The 18,148-nt window shown below is 40.9% G+C and overlaps 2 protein-coding genes across 2 annotated transcripts in view; both read right to left on the minus strand.

The window, feature by feature from the left end:
* LOC136254213 (protein NLRC3-like) overlaps positions 1 to 18,144 on the minus strand; it is a 79,138-nt gene extending 60,994 nt beyond the window's left edge. The window contains exons 1-2 of the mRNA XM_066046882.1: positions 18,079 to 18,144; positions 4,243 to 4,363 (exon numbers count right to left, since the gene is read on the minus strand). Of these exons, the coding sequence (XP_065902954.1) occupies positions 4,243 to 4,345 (103 nt within the window). The 5' untranslated portion in view covers positions 4,346 to 4,363; positions 18,079 to 18,144. The remainder of the gene's footprint in view (positions 1 to 4,242; positions 4,364 to 18,078) is intronic.
* Positions 7,538 to 8,248, minus strand: LOC136253656 (uncharacterized). Its single transcript, XM_066046316.1, has one exon. The coding sequence runs from the start codon at positions 8,246 to 8,248 to the stop codon at positions 7,538 to 7,540; it is 711 nt and encodes a 236-aa protein (XP_065902388.1).
* Positions 18,145 to 18,148: the final 4 nt, after the last annotated feature.

Here is an 18,148-nt window from a genome sequence, read left to right on the forward strand (position 1 = left end):
GCTATCAGCCATATGACCAGAAGAGCCGCCAGTCCACATTGGGTCGCAGTAAGAAACAGTTTTTTCGACCAGGCCCTGCTGGCAATTCGGGGTCCCGGCAGGGCAATGTTCCCCCATCCAACAAGCAGCCTTACAAGCCATACCATCAGCACCCCCATCCTCAGAAGCAGTCCACTTTCCAAGCCCACAAACACTCGGGGAGATTGGAAAAGTCCTGAACAACTTACCCCTACCACATACCTCTTTTCAAGCACTCAACTTGAATCTGCACCTTCTGCCTCGACATACACTAACACCAGTAGCAGGAAGGGCTGCCTTGTTCCTAGAGAACTGGGCGTGCCTGACCAAAGATCCTTGTGTGCTATCCACCATCAGAGGGTATCAGATACCCCTAGAGTGTTTGCCAGAGCAGCACAGGTACACCATCACAGTCAGCAGGGAACAACAATCAGTTCTGCAGTAGGAAGTGTCCAAACTGAGGGAGAAAGGGGCAGTTCACCCAGTGCAGCAGTCAGAAGCTCACATAATCAGTCCGATCTTTGTCGTCCCCAAAAGCGGCGAAGGTTGGAGACTGATTATAGACCTGAGATACCTGAACTCCCATATAGTACCGCCTCACTTCAAGATGGAGGGCCTGTACATGCTGCCAAGCATCATCAGTCAGGGGTGGTTCATGGTGAAATTGGACCTAAACGATGCGTACTTAACCATCCCTGTGGCCCAAGAATCTTAGAACCTTCTAGCCTTCCAAGCAGGTCCACCACACAACTTGATGCAGTTCCAGTGCCTCCCATTCGGGCTTTGTACCGCACCATTCACCTTTTCAAAAGTTACAAAGCCTGCAACCCAGTTCCTGCGTCAGTTAGGCATACACCTAATTATTTATCTAGACGATTTGTTACTGGCAGCTCCTACCAAAGATCAACTATTGGTGGACCTTTCAACAGCCATATGGTTGCTTACCACTCTGGGGTTCCTAATAAATATCCCAAAGTCCATCACAGCCCCCACCTGTCATCTGGAGTTTCTGGGGTTCATAGTGGACACAGACAACATGGTAATTTCTCTCCCAGCACACAAGTTGCACTGTATCCAGAAGGAAGCATCTCATCTTCTTTCTCTGGACAGAATTCCAATGAGGACTCTGGCTTGCTTCATTGGGACACTGGTAGCAACCAAACCAGCTGTATGGACAGACCCTCTCCATTATCGTGCCTTACAGGATAAGAAGATTCGGTCACTTCACCAACACCCTCACTACCAGGGTTCTGTGAGCCTGTCGAAGGAGGCACAGGTAGACCTTCAGTGGTGGTGCTCGGAGCTGCCTTCCCACTGCTCAGCCCCAATATGGAAACCAGAGGCCTCAACAGTGATCGAGTCAGATGCCTCCAAGTTGGGCTGGGGGGCAGTCTGCCAAGGGGTACCAACTGGTGGCAGGTGGACATTAGAGGAGACCCAAGTTCCACATCAATTATTTGGAGCTCAAAGCAATGTTTCTGGCCTTGCAGTCCTATCTGAAGGACAAAACCGATATAGCAGTACTGGTCAGGTCAGACAATCGCACTGCAATAGCTTATTTGAACAAGCTTGGCAGTCCGTTGAGATCCCAACTGTGTCAGTTGGCCCTGGAGATTTGGAAGTGGTGCCTCCTACATCGGATTACATCACATGCACAGTATCTGGCAGGGAAGGACAATGTCTTGGCAGACTGGGAGTCTCGCCACCACGACAGCAGCGATTGGCAACTCCTACCATCAGTCTTCGATGCTGTCCACCTCCTCCTTGGTCCTTTTACAATAGACCTATTTGCGAGCAGAACGAATGCTCAGCTGCCAGATTACTGCAGCTGGAGACCAGACCCACAGGCAAGAGTGGTAGATGCCTTTTCAACATCTTGGTTGCAAGACCAGCCTTATCTCTTCCCCCCCTTCAACCTGATTGGCAGAGCACTGTCGAAGATTTGCCTGGAAGAGGTAGACTATGCTTGTCTAATAGCCCCAACTTGGCCAGCTCAAGTGTGGTACTCCCAGGTATTGAGAATGTTAGTGAGGAATTCCATTCTACTCCCCATGGAACAGGATTTGCTCCTGAGTTCAGATCTGAAGCCCCATCCTCTAATCCAGGAGAATTGGATGTCTTTAGCTGCATGGCCTGTCTCAGGCAAGCTTTCTCAACACAAGGATTTTCTGAAAGAGTTACAGAACTGCTCCTGCACTCCTGGAGATCTAACACCCATGCAGCATACAATTCAGCCTGGTCTAAGTGGTGTGGCTGGTGTGCTGGAAGGCACATTAATCCACTTTCAGCATCTTTAGGAAATGTGCTAGAGTTCCTTGCAGACCAATTTGATTTAGGATTACAATACCGTTCACTTAATACATTACGCTCTGCAATCTCAACTTCCCACCCACAATTAGATAACGTTAATGTGGGAAGCCATCCTTTAGTGTCTAGGTTACTAAAGGGCATGTTCAATGCCAGGCCACCAGCTCCTCGCCTTAGTGTGTCATAGGATATAGCTGTAGTTGTCGAATACTTTAGAAACTGCCCTTCAGAAGGTCTCTCAACTCTGGAGCTGGGCAGGAAGGTGGCAACGTTAATGGCACTAGCTAATGCAAGCAGGTGTTCAGACCTAGCAACCCTGGACAGGGATCATTTGAGATGGACACCCACTGGGGCTCAATTTACAGTAGTTCGGCTGACTAAGACTCGTACTCGAGGTCCCCCTAGGACAGTACACTATTCTTCTCTGCCAGAGGATGCTGACGTATGTCCAGTTACTTCCCTTCAATTATAACTCTCCAGAACATCAGAACAAGCAGCTTCAATAACTTCACCTAAGCCAGTATTCTTGACTTCAAAGAGGCCATTTAGAAGAGCTCGTCCAGGAACTTTGGGTCACTGGATTAAACACAGCTTGGGAAAGGCAGGCATTGATACTGAGCAGTTTACAGCCCATTCCACCAAAAGTGCCAGTTCTTCACGAGCTTGGGCTAAAGGAGTCCCTGTTGCTGAGATTCTCAAGGTGGCAAATTGGTCTTCAAGAAGTACCTTTGAGAGATTCTATTACAGAAGTGAAGGGTCTTCTGAATTTACTAGAGCTGTTCTATCAGGAGCCTCTAGCAGGTATGATTTGTGTTTTAAACGTACCACTAGTTAGCACTGTTCCTTGTATCCGGAACCTCTGGAATACAATTCACAGATTCCCCGAGGACAAGTTCCGCAAGGGGAGGATGGATTGTATGAGGAGGTGGAGGATACAAGGAACAGTGCAATCCCACCCACATGATATATGTGCCTTATACCCTCCTTTCTACAGCTCCATGGAAATGGCAGAGGAAGAGGGAGATCTGGAGGTGCGAGTGATTTTGACTATTCATTGAACTAACTCTGATTAAGTAGTGTGATTAGTATTCTAGAATATTATACTTGTATTGTACATTATTCTTTGGGGTTACTTACCCCATATACAGGTGTGTAGATTGATTTTAATTATATACTTGCACCAGCAAATCAAATTGTGCTGGTGAAACAGTAATTTGTGTATGCTGCTTCTTTTCACTGCGTAAGAAGGTGTTAATTAGAAGTAAGAATTCTATTTAAAGCTCAGCTTTGAATGTGCTGTGGGCAAGGAGTGACGAAGGTAATACCACTAGTTAGCACTGTTCCTTGTGTCCTCCACCTCCTCATACAATCCATCCTCCCCTTGCGGACCTTGTCCTCGGGGAATCTGTGAATTATTTCATCTGTTAGCAAGCATCATACACATGTATTTTTCGTAATTTTGTGACATGAATTTCCATTTATTTGAAATCCACCAGACTTTGAAATACAAAATTAAAAACCTTCAAAATTCTCAGATTTGCCTCTTCTGCAAAATTTTCTGCTTCAAAAATAACCTGCTATACAGTACTAGTTAAATACCATACATAAGTACAATAAACACAAACAAAGAGGATACTATGTATGCAAATACAGCTATTTGAGGTTACATGCTAAAAGATACTTTGGGGCCATTAATAAGTGTCCTGATTATGCAGGTGATCTCCTCTCCCAACCAAGTTTTGACATACTGTAACTCCTTTCAATAATGTACAACTTCAGGTTCTGCTCCTCTTATACTTCAAATGTAGCCCATTGACATACAAGAAATAAATGAAGGTAGTATTTATGGATAAAATTATAGAATGAAGATGGCTTGGGAGAACTATGTGTATATGTGCAAACGACATTAAAGATTACCTTCTTCTTCAGTTGGTGCATTGGTGCTTTTGCCTACATCAAGCTTATGTCTTTTACTAGGGAGTTGGTTCACACTGTCCTTGAGTACTTTACGTTTACTCATTACAACAGAGTTGAAGACCTGCAGTAACATACACAAACACATGGGAAGATTAACTATAGAACTTAGTAATGCAATACCAATACAGTGAGATCTTTGCTTATCCAAACCTCAGTTATCCAAACATTTTGATCATCATGTGACTGTTCTATTAGAGTATTTTGTCATCAGTGTGCATTCTATTAGAGTACGTGACTGTTCTATTAGAGTAGTTGAACGAAGCTCTGTATAATGGGCTTCAATTATCCAAACAGTTTCACTTATCTGAACACTTTTGGCTAACTATAAGAACAAAGCTGCTCGAATAACTGAGGATCCACTGTACTAGTATTGGCATTGGCCCTATTATTTCTATAAACGCCCGATACTTTGTATGATGTAAGACAATTGCTTTTCAAGATGGCAGCGTGCATAATGAGTTTGGTAAGAGCTAGTATCAGATCGGTAGTGAAAAAGTGATAGCACAAGCACGTGAATTAGCCAGACCCCAATTTGGTACTCTTTACTTAAAGATTATAATAGTGCTCCTCAAAAAAAAAAAATATATATATATATATATACTATATAAGAAAACACTTCTGATAATTCATCAAATGTGTGAATACTGATTAATAAACCAATAACGCTGTGAGTTTGGTATGCAGGAGGTGAGAAACACTAACTACACATCCATATCAGACATTCTATGCCAGCCAATAAATGTGTGCTCAGCCATTACTAACATGCCAAACAAGGCAAAAATAATAATTGCTTGGCAATGAATGGTGTGTCTTTTTTCAAATTGCAAGGCAATCATCTTACTCCAGTTATGCATGCTGTCCACGAATTCCTATAAAACTGATATGGGATGTGTGTTTCACCAGACCCTTACTTTTAGTAAAGTAGTGGACAATGCCAGACTAGATGCATAGCTGTGTCACTATAGATAACAATGTTGAGGAACTTCATTGAAATGGTATAAGGCCATGTCAACTAAACTAGTTGTTTCATGGGCTCAACTACTACAAATATCTTCTCAAAACACACTATGACTGTTAATGAGTTGTGCTATATCATTGCGAGTATTTCAGTTCAAATTGCCTTGTAGCACAATGTAAATTGAGCAACACCACGAAACTATATTTGTGACCGGGCCTGCGAAAACAGGGCATGTGGGCACAAACTACACCCCATCACTCTACTAGTCATATCTCATTACTGGAAAAGTATATTTCCATTCTGTAACTTGCATCATTATGCCAATGAAATGCTTACTAAGAGCTGAAAATTGCAACACCATAGCATAATGGTACAAAACGTTATGAGTGATGAAAGTGTGAAAAAGTAGACAAAAATCATGTGCCCACATGCCCTATTATCGCAGGCCCGGTCACATTTTGTATGTTTTGCCAAGTCTCTGAATACATACTGTAAAAACTAATGAAATTGAATCAAAGTAGAGGCAATTCAATCTTTACCTAGCTGCTATAGTAACAACGAGAATGAGAAGAAAAGAGCATACAATGACGTGTCCGAAATGTTGAACATGGTACTTTCACACCACTTGTTTTTTCTGTTGCTGGTGGCATGGGGCCAACTGCCACAATTTTCTAGAAACGTTTAGCTTCTCTGCTGTCAGATAAGTCAAACCAGTCATACAGTCAAACAATCCGTTGGCTCCATTGCAGTTTAAGTTTTTTACTCCTACGATCCTTAATCATGTGCTTGAGGGGTGCACATTCTTCATCTGGCAAACCACAGCTGGCTGCTGGTGATATTTCCCTAGCAGTTAGTGAGGCCAGGTTTTAAGTAACTGACTGACTGTATGTGTGTGCTTTCATCTTTATATTGCCATCATTGAAAAAAAAAAACTCACCCTGACTGCAGTAAAATGATACACAGAATTCTTAATGTAGGTGTACCAGACCCTTTTTTCCTGATGCCCACACAAAAGAGAAGAAAAAAAAAAACGGTCTGGCAACCATCATGGCATTTATCAGTTAGAGAACTGAGGTTTTCACCTGCGTTCGAATCTGCGTGACGCTGTGCGTGAGAGCGTACCGATTAGCGTGACAGCAAAAGGCTGAGTGTGCACTCACGCTAACCGCGTAGCCAGACCACTTTTTTTTCCTTTTGTGTATGGGTGGGGAAAAAAAGGGTCTGGTGAACATAGCATAGCACTGTTGTTCTGGCAGTCAACAGTTTCTGGGGATTCTCTTGCACGGCTTCTGACCACTAATTGGTGTGGATGATGTCGATCCCACACAAGCACTCGCGTCATTTGCACACATTACAAAGATATAGGGGGGTTGTACCTATCGCTGTCGCTAAAGACGATTTGCAAACACAGCAAGACATTATCTAAGTCCATCAACTTCGATCAGTCCATCACCACGAGGCAACCCTTTTAGTCCAGTTCCTTATGGTTTTGATTGTGATTTACTGGACCAAAGCACCAAATTTGGTACAGTGACTTCTTAGGGTATACTGAGTGATTTCAGAAGGGGTGCCACCATGAACTTGCCCTGCACCCCTTCGTACAACAGTTATGTTGGACAATCCGCAAAATTAAAACCTATTATATTTACCCTATTGAATAAGTTGTCTTTCCCTTAACACATTCCCAATTTTAATAATTCCTTTTTGTAAGTGATTAGTCCATAACATCTCATAATCAGTTTCATTGAAATATTATGTCTCTGTATAAAGATACATAGCTTAAACAAAGCTATACGTTTGGTGAAAATTAAAATCACTAAAATTTGAACATGGTTAATTATGAAGAATTTCAAACATTAGCTTGTTACTTTTCCATTGAAAGCCGAGTACATATTTCCACTACAATGGCTATGTTCTGCACATAGAGCACCACCTGTTTACCAGATACTTCACCTCCTGGGTTCCAGAATTACACTATCTTTTACACATTTCTATTTCCTAGAAAAATGCACTTTAGGTAGGATTCTAAGATCTTTTTGTGCACTTTTGGAAAAAGCATGAAACTTACCACATAGTCTGTTTGTTTAAGGTTACGGGTTAGGTGCTTAATAGAGTTATTATTTTTCGAGGCGTGATGGTGGACGTGTATAATTGGCGCATGTGTCAAGAAACCATTAGAATATAAAATTATAAAGGAAGTAGATGATTCAAAGCGTTGTATAACCACTCGATAGTAGTGGAGGAACCATACAGAGTGAGTGTTAATTGACTAATGAATTACAATGCATCTATTCTTTTGTTCCATTCTTCCATGTTGGTAATCCATGCCGGTTCGCGGATGGGCTTCATGGGCAAATTTAATTCAGGCAGAATGCTGTTAAAGAAAAATCCTTTTAGTTTCGGCAGGAAGGAATTGCAGAAAGTTTCGTCATACTGAACCCGTTCAACATGAACATCTCGGCAAGTCCTCACAACGAAGTCGCACCATTTCATTCCAGTACAGTGCATTGCCACCTGGAGTTGGTAGTAATACTTATCAGAACGTTTTATTGCTAAAATACCACTCGGAGTGCAGGAAAGAAAAGTTAATTTCTTACTCTGTACAGCATCCATCATGGTAAGGTCACGGCAACTGTGGGGATTCTTGAATTCCACCAGTCCCTTGGCAGGTGTAACTTGGGGATCATTGACGAAACCATCTGGTGTTGCAGCCAGCCAAGGATGGGCAACTGATATGACCAATCCACAGTCAGTGTCAACCGATATCTCAGGTGACCCATGCTGTTGCTTCCATTGCATGTAATGAGAGGCAGTTGCTCTTTCCTGACTTAGGCCCCAACAAGTGGCTTCATTACCAGAGAATTTGGTATAAAGCATGTTGTGTACGGTGGATGTAACTTGAGTGCTAGCACGTCGTTTGGCGATGGTACCAGCCATTGATGATGTTATCCGTACTCTTCTTTCTGCTTTCCAGATGCCAAATGCCATCTCATCATATTGATGTTGCATGGTAAGTAGTTGTAGTTGTTTTGCTCGTTGTATTGTAGTAACTACTTTGGTGTTGTAGAAGCTGATTATCAGGTCCTGAAGATGTTGTGGAGGAACATCCTGTATGACATCAGCAGCATTAGGTCCGCCATCATAGCGTGAGTAAGATCTCCTTGAGCTGAGGCTGTTGTCAGAAGATTACTGGCGAGACTTCTTGCATTGTTGTTTTGCTGGTAAGGCAGATTTACGTTTTCGATCATTTTCTACTTCTTTAGCGATTGAGGTAGCATGGGTGACAAAGATATTATTTGGTTGATGGAAAGTGGCCTTCTCCCAGCACTTCGGACCCCACGTTGGACCTTCATTCAACCTTAAGCCAGCTCCCGCACAACGGCCTTCCCAGGATCCTCGCTGACTTCGATTAATTTGTTTCCCTCCATCAAACTTGGTGCGCATGTGCATCCAAGACTCAGCAAGGTCGGTGGTAAAGTTTCCTATAGAATGAATATTACTGTATTTGATTGTTATATGTAGCATGAAAAACATACCGATGAGTTGTGGAGCTTTAGCAACAAGACGGCTGAGTATTCTCTGGATGTCACAAATGATAGCTTCTTCTTGGGGAGTAGGGGATGCAGTAGATGCAACAGGAATGGCCCTCACCTCTTGCAGGTTGGTGTCATCGGTAGCATCCTGCCACTCTTTGTGTAATTCTACTATTGTCTCTTCCAGGTCATCGTGCTGGGTATTGGAAGTGGTGTTGGTATCTACAGATTCATTACTGCTGCTGTCACGAAGGTAGCTGGGTTTGTCACTGACATAGCAATCAGGTGGAATGGATTGCATGGCTGATGTAGCTGACTGTTGTGCTGTTCTACAGAAGTCGGTGCTGCACTTCGCATGGTAACCAAAACAATGATATGGTCCATTCAGCAAATCGCGTTCCAACTTCAGGATGGCTTGCTGGCGATCACTCTCTTTGCTGTGCATGATGATGGCACTCCTGGCAGATTTAGTCAGTCGTTTTCTCATGCTCTCAGTAAGTTTGCTTTTCCCTTTGTATGATGGATTTTCACGTACCATGTGCTTTAGTGAAGATCGAAAACACTTGAGGGAGTGGTTGGCACATTCAATCTTGGTGATGGAGTATCCCCATTCTAGTGCCTCTACAAGACTGGAGTATACTGAGCTGTCACCGTCACCAATAAATGAAGTATATCTGATGCTATGCTTCGCCTCACTGATTTTAAAGCCTTCAACAATGATGTCACTTTCCATGGCAGAAGATGAGCCTTCCCAGTTACGGAAACACTTGTGTGGAGGTGGTTGTTCAGGATGTTTACTACAAATGTAGCAATACTTGTTACACACTCCCATGTGCAAGATCTTCCCAGTGGTTTTACCAATAATGATGGCTACTCCTGACTTGGCATTGTAGGAGTGTCTGTGGGAACGTTTTGACCGCCCGCCATCAACTACCACGGTGACTGCTGGTATTTGGTTTGGACCATGGTAAGAGTTGTTAGCAATAGCTATCTGTCTTTCTTCCCTTCCAGCTTCTAACATCAACTCCTCGAACAAGTCTCTCCACCATTCACCAATCTGCTGTTCTGCTGACACGAAAGATTGCTTGGTCATTGTTGGTACTCCAAGGATAGCCATGGTTTCTGCTAGTGGTTTGTGTCCTCCACCCGTTGTCATCTGACCCCAAACAGCTACCAAGTTAACATCCCAGTACACTCCACCACTAGTACCTTTCACCTTACTCGATGTTAAAAGGTTGAATTCTTATTGGCAACCAGTACAGCGATTGGTAAGTACAGATTATAATCCAGCACGGTCAGTTTCTTGTAAAAAAATAAACAATTCTTTATCCTGTAGCGTATTGTCAACATAACCCTGACAAGTAGGTACATGGGATGTCATGTCAAGTAAATGTTTCTCCAGACAGCTGAGATTAACAATTCTGTTCCCCAAACTCACAATGTCAGGATGCTCTGCAGGTTGTGTTGAAACTGGTAATCTTCTCCTGCAATATTTCCCATGACTTGCATTGGGATTTCTTTTGTTTTTAGTGTTTCCCATATTGTACCAACTATGATAATAGTATTTATTATGCACACATGTATTTACTTACATTATATACTTTCTTACCTTAGCTCGTACTGAAGGTAGTCAAGGCGATAGCAGTGAATATAAGAAGCGCATGCGTAAGGCTGAAATTAACTTCCTGCAATAAGGTCTAACCCGCAATTAACAGTACTGGTTTTTATTCATCAAAAATAGCAATAGTCAATCAATTGGTACTAATTTCCAAGGTCTGTGCCAATAGGAGGTTAAATTATCTAGGTCCTGTCGTGGAGAATTTGTGGGAAAACTTAAGAGCGGCTGGTGAGTAACGTGTTTATGGAGAGTACAGGGCTATTGTTTTTGCTGCCTAAATACCGCGAGTCCACTGCCACGTTATCACAATTAGATAACATCCAAATTCGCTCGTGAGGACCTAGATACAGTGGAACCTGTGTTACAGTCACCTGGATTAAGCGGTCACCTCTGCATAACAGCCATGGTCACGAGGTCCCAAATATTTTCCCATACAAATGTATGCATTGTGGTCTGCATCAAGCGGTCACCTGTCTAACGCGTATAACGGCCAACCAACAATTTGCATATGAATCACTGCATACATAACTTTCTCCTTCGCATAGCGGTCGCTACCTTTTATGGTGGCTTGTTAAGCCAATTTCCTGGTACCGCACCGTTTCAATTAATGCACAATTATCACACTTCCTGTCTTTCAATGAATACTATATAATCAATCAGGCTTTATTGCTTAAGCGTATTCCTTTAACCAACATTCATACACTCACCTTACCCTTTCTGTACTAAATATTCAGACTGTATTGCGGTTGGCGCGAGCCTCTTAATAATAATTACTCATTTATAACAGTCATAGCCACTAAAATGCTGCTGACCACCTTATGCAGGTTTTCTCTATAACAGCCACCTGTATATAAGGGCCAGATATATCTGGTCCCAAGGTGACCGTTATAGACAGGTTCCACTGTATTACTAAATAACAGCTTACTGATTCCTTAAATGGTGAGTTGGCTTCCCATGAAACCTGGTTTTTGATGAATAGCAACTCAACAGTTTCGCTGTTTAGTGTCTGCATTTCTGTACAAGCGCATCTCTTGTTGAGTGTATTGCCGCTTTTGGTATTTCTTGTATGTTGATATGCCATGTTATTTTAGTGTGTTCTTCCGTGCAAAACGGTTAAAACAGAACTATAAGCAAAGCGCCTACAAAATTATTTACTGGGTAACCCGTAACCTTAAAAGTTAGTTTTTAAAATAAAGATCCACACCTCCTCTAATTCAACCTTTGGTGACCTTACACCCAATTAAATGCCTAAAATTGGTCAGATTTCATCCATGCACAATTCAGTATACACAGGGACTGATCCAGAGGGGGTGGATGGGGCGGCTAGCCACCCACCATGCATGGCCTTGCAGCCACTCAGACATGCATTATTTAATAATGCTGAATATTACTGATCATGAACAATTTCGTTATATCAATATAAACTAATATAAATCACTGCATTGTATCAGATTCCAATGCTAGCTGGCTATAACCTTACAGTAGATGGCAGCGGTATACATGAATTTATCTATGATCATGGGCAGCATTAAACTATTAACTATCACCAGGCAGAGGACTTCTTGAAGGAAAATATGGGGTCTGCTTTAGGGTTGAGTCAATTTTACTTTTATGTCTGCAGCAAATCACCCTAAAGCTGAGAATAATGCGACTGCCTCAAAATTAGTTAAACTGCTAAGTTGGTTAAGTAGTGAGAAACATACTGGGAATATTATAGCTATAACCTTTAAGGTGATGTTTCTTCCTGTAGGGTATGTCATTAGTATAGGAGATGATAGTTCACATTTAGTTATTCAATGGAGCAAAACTATACTATCATCTCCTACATATCACATATGACAGAGAGGAATGCGCAGTATGTGCACAGGTGTTACAGGTGTATTACAGTTTGTTTTAACCACTGGTGTTAACTCATGATCAGCCTGTACTGGGATTACAAAATACAATAGGCCAGGCAAACTTGATTACTAGTCTCTCATCCACAAAAATTCAGATTTCCATGCGGGCGGGAGCATTTTTCATTATTCATTAGTAAAGAAAATACTCCAAATCAAACTGTCTGTTATAAAGGTTAACTAAAACCTTTTAAGAACTATTACTTACGTATTAGCTACCACCGTTTCTGAGGTGCAAGTGACATTTGCTGCGCTGTAAAATGATAACCAGCCTTCCTCACATCAAATATGTGTGCACATGATTGATAACAGCAATAATGAAATCAGAGGCGGTGAGGTAAAAAGGGATGTGGGTGGGGATGAAAAACAATTAATCAAGTTTGCCTGGCCTTATTATGTTCACAAGGGCATGCTACTAGCTATGTGCTTCACTGTACAAGCTAGATGTCCCTGATGTAACTACCAAGACATTCAAGACTCTCATCTTAAAATCTGGGCCAGCCACCCACCTTGGTTTATTTCTATATCAGTGTCTGATACACTAGCTTAGTTTCAACTTAATACTCTTGCTCTAAAGAGAACGTTAACATTTAAAGAAAGTCCATAGCTTGCACTAAGTTATAAGAGCAAAAGTAGCCCTATTTCCGCTCATAATATAGTACTTATACATACCACAGATTGCATTTCTGAAATTATTATTAGATTATTGTGAGGATGTCAAATTATCAATGTAATATCACACATACAAAGTTTTCTTGGTGCAGCAGATTACAGATTGTCATTCTGTATTAGAGCTAGACATGTAGAATTCAAGAGATTTCATTGTGGTAGTTTTGATAATATACATAAGGGAAAAGATCTTTAGTTGCACTAAATAATTGCATTTCTATAGGGTGGTGTGACATATTTTCCAGTGATATGTGTATAAGATTGTCTGAACCTATGTTTGTGAGTACATGTAAACATTTACAAATCAGAAATTATACAATTGCAAGCTAAGCAATTGCCTTGGCTTTATTGATTCAATAAAAAATAGAATCCAGTTTAATCAAAATGTGTACAAAAACAGTAAAATTTTGCCACAATTCACACAAATTGAACCTCGTACATAAACCTGCTATCAGAAAAGGTATGTATCCCATAATAATAATACTGTTTTTCATCTGATACAGTGATATGCGATAATAAGTTTGCAACTAAATCGATTAATCACGATAATTGCATCACGATACGATAATTATCACGATAGTAAATCCAAATGATAAGATGCATAATGTAGCACTAATTTACATATTTTCTATGAACACTGGTAAAGGCACATCCTGTATACCCAAATGCATATGTGTCCTGCTAAAACACAGCAAAGTTCAATCTCAGAAAACAATTAGAATACATAATTGAATAAACAAATGAATGCTTTAATTGTTTGAGTAAATCCGGCGAGGTAAGAATGTCTAATATTGGTGCTCACGATAATCACAAGCTATTATCATATCACGATAATGAATCACTGCGATATGATTATCACACTATCGATATTATTGCACATCACTAATCTGATAAGTATAATTCCTATTTAAGGTGCTAAGTTGCTAAGTACACTCTATTAGAAATGTAAACATATTCTGTACATATTTCAAGCTTGTGCATGGAAGGGAAAAATTGTGGTTCATGATTGAAGTCACTGTAACTTTAAAACACAGTATAAGCTATGTACAGACTTTCTGTAAAAATAGCTTAATATTCTTTCGGGCAATAGCTTCAATTTGAAACCAATTTTGTGGATTTTGGATCATTTAAATGTGATTTAGTGACAGAAATGACAGTGTTAGAATGCTAAATTCCTGTACAGGTCACCAAAGGTCAAATCTGAGGTGGCCCCGTATCGAAAAAAAATCTTTGTCATATGCAAACCTTTTTGTATGTCCATGATTTTGACCAATTAAAAGATGCGTTTGTAAGGCTTAGAACCCTTATACACAGCTAACCATTACTCAGATTCTAAGAGGTGACAAAATCAGCTAATGGTAACTCCATTGTAATGCTAATGATTTTTAAAAACGTACACAGATTCTCTGCTTAAGTATCCTTCCAGAGCTGTGTAATCTCCAACTGGTATTGTCTCATATTGTTAATGATCATTAATTTTTGTTCTTATAGTCTCTAGCTGTTACACTACACATAGTTGCAGAATTAAAAGCATTTTAATATTCATATTCAACACTCTTCATCAAGTAGTAACTTACACAGTATACGCTGTAGAGTTTGTAAATCATTCGAAATCTGTGCTTTAAACATAACAGACTGGCTAATAAATAAACCTGTATGTACACATTCAGCTTATCAATAGCTAACTATGATCAGCAACTGCACATAATTAATAGACAGCATAAACAGATAAGCTGGCAAAGATTAAAGCCAAAGATTATTCTGATCATTGCTCTCTGAAACCTTAATTAATTCTATAAGGCTGACCTTGCTTGCCCCTCAAGGAGATAAAATATCAGATGCAGAGCTTATGATAACATACGGACACCAGACAAAATCCGGTCAAATTGCATAGATGTCTGACCATAATGCAATTTGTCCAGACATTGTGTCCCATCAAAGCACAAGGAAGGAGCCTAAGGGCTGAGCTGGCATGCATCAACAATAACAGTCACTTGGTTGCCAGGAGATAGTATACATTCTTACAACCCAAGAGAGTGACCACAAATGTACCAATGCCAACCCTTTAGTATACTGTAACCACATAACAGCTGCAGTAAGGCATGTGACAGGAGTGTATAAACAGTGGAATGGAATACTGGAAGGGTGGAATACTGGAATGGAATTTTTTAAAGTTCAATATCATTTTTTACATCCAAATAAGTACAACTCGCAAATAAATAGGATTTCCCTTGAAGTCAGCTTATTTAGCATAATTCACCTCACCATATACAAAGTTTACCAATATAATGTAGTGTAAAGTCAGTTATGAACATGCACAATAGCAGTTTATTGGGAATACCAAGAAGACTCCTGACTTAACCCTTGTTCCCAAATGATAAAAAGTCAGCTAGCTAGCTGATTACATGAATGCATTATAAAAGTGCATTCACTGCATAGTGAAGTATTCATTTATTTATTATCAACTTTATCAGTTAGGCACTGGAGGGTGAACACAGAAGGCAGAGCCTGTACGAGGTGTTTGCCATTAACCTAGGAACCTAAGCGAAATCTTTGGGAAAAGTGAAATGCGACTATCTTGTAAGCATTTACATTGAGCCTTTTCCACAATTATGTCAGAAAATAAAATTTAAGCCAAAGTTCATTGTGGCAGTGCCACGTTGCACACTGAACTGAACCACAGTTTGTTTCAGACAAGTAATAAAGTGTTGAGTTATGAGTCATACAAGTGTTATGGTGAGGAAAAAGATGCTAAAAGAGCTGACTTCAAGGGGAATCCTATTTATTTGCTTACAGAAGGGGAGGAGTTGTACTTATTTGGATGTAAAAAATGATATTGAACTTTAAAAATTTCATTCCACCATTCCAGTAGTCCATTCCACTGTTTATACACTCCCGCATGTGACTATGCTATAGTGGACATATCGGGCACTCATCTTCCACATGTCCAGTCAATTTTGGAAATTGTCCGGCGAATTCTGGTTTGCCAGGACATTGTGGCAGGACAACAGAGAAGTCTTATCATAAGCTCTGCAGATGTTCTGTGTACAGTGATTGGCCAAAGTAGTGGAAATATAGACATGGTTTTTGATAGAAAATTAATAAGAAGTAATATCAACAAAACCAGCTATATTTAAATTTTAGCGGTTTTAATTTTCGCTAAATTTAAATATTTTTGTGTGTGTGTGTGTGTAAGCCATGTATCTTTATAGAGAGCCGTGATATTTCAATGAAACTATAATGGGATGTCATGGAGTGCTCACTCACAAATAGGAATTATTAAACTTAAGAGATGTGTTCAGAAAAACATAAGTTATTCAATATAGTAAATATGATGGGTTTTAATTTTGCAGATTGTTGAAAATATTTGTCATACAAAATGGTGCAGGGTGAGTTCATGGTGGCACCCCTTCTAAAATCACTTTATACATCCTAAGGAATAACTGTACCAAGTTTTGAGCTTTGGTCCGGTACATCACGATATTGCCTAAAATTTGACATAAGAGACTGGACTATTTGTAATGCGCGCAAATGACGTGAGTGCTTGTGTGGGATCATAGATATACTAATGCTTACCGGGATTGGAAACGGAAGTTGCGGTTACAGGTATCCATGTTTCGCCTGACGTAATATTTCACCTCATTGTACTATGCATGGCGTTTGGTAGGGGTCCAGAATCATTGCTGTAAGTAGAAAATACAGTGCCGTGTTGTTGTATCAATATTTGGAGTGCATAGCGGAAGGAATTACAAGTGACCTTACCAAATTTCAAAATGGTTTGTTGCTTTGTCTGGGCTACGCATGTACCAAAAGGAAACCGAAACACAAAGTGAGTTTTGTCTTAAAACCTACCGAAAAGTGACAGTCTGCCAAATATAACTGCACCAATGCATAGAACACGTCTACAGCTTATAATAGCCCGAATATGGCCTAACTTAAGCTTCGCTAGTCGTCTAGGCGTGTTCCAAAGCAGCTGCACACTTAGTTACCGGTGACACGGCCCGATACAACTCCAGTTTCAACTCTGAGCGATGATATTAAAATACTGGCTATTTCTATGCTCTAGTAATGCAATACTTTCGAGAAAGTTCCGCTGTACGTACTGTAAGCAGCAGTTTGCCACACTCGGAAGTAGCCAAGGCAAAACACGGATAACTTCAAAGGAATCTACCGCTCACTGTATAGTTTCAATGTAAAATTATCACGTGCGCAAATTCCGTTTCCAATCCCGGTAAGCGTTATGCACCTATCAATGTTAAGCCCCACCCCCTCCCCCCCAGTATGGGGAGGGTGGGGATATAGTGGGGATTTGATCAAGTGGAAAGTCAAATTCCCCTACCTGGGGGTGAATTATCAGGTCAAATCCCCACATAGTCCCACCCTATGAGGGTGGGGATAGGAAGGGGATTTGACAACCAACGTGTTGTAAAAACAGAAGCCACAGTGACAAAGTACACGAGGTGCTGCAGTTTTATCACGTGCTCTCTCGCGCTTCACTTATAAATCTACTCTTATAAAACTACTGTAAAGGATCTATGCTACTATAGAGCGCTTGTTCAAATTCCCCACCCCTGGGGGCAAAATTTAAGTTCAAATCCCCTCCTAACGCCCCACATAGCCCGTACTGGGGGGTGGGCTTGACATTGATAGGTGCATTATTATATCTATGGTGGGATCGACGTCATACACACCAATTAGTGGTCAGAAGCCGTGCAAGAGAATCCCCAGAATCTGTCGACTGCCAGAACAACAGCGCTATGCTATGTTCACCAGACCCTTTTTTTCCCCACCCATACACAAAAGGAAAAAAAGCGGTCTGGCTACGCGAGATTAACGCTCTCACGCACGGTGTCAACACTGGTGAAAACCCCAGTAAGCGCCGTAACGGAGAAAAAGCGGTCTAGCCACTCGAGACTAGGCCTGGAGTATGTTTATGAGTCTGGAGTAAAGTAAAAGACCAGCTAACAAGAGCGAAAATTGAGTGCATCGCTCTAATTAATGCACGCTTACAAGATTAACAGCTCCTTTTGCGGATTCAAACTAATAACGTCTGTCATCTTTTTAACTGCATAATCTGCAAATACATACTACCCAGTAAAGTACCTTGTTATCTAGTTTAAATCAACCGCTCCAACGACGAAATAAGTTAATGGCGCGCAAAAAGCTTATGTGC

The sequence above is a fragment of the Dysidea avara genome, chromosome 4, assembly GCF_963678975.1.
Source record: "Dysidea avara chromosome 4, odDysAvar1.4, whole genome shotgun sequence".
NCBI classification, from domain to species: domain Eukaryota; kingdom Metazoa; phylum Porifera; class Demospongiae; order Dictyoceratida; family Dysideidae; genus Dysidea; species Dysidea avara.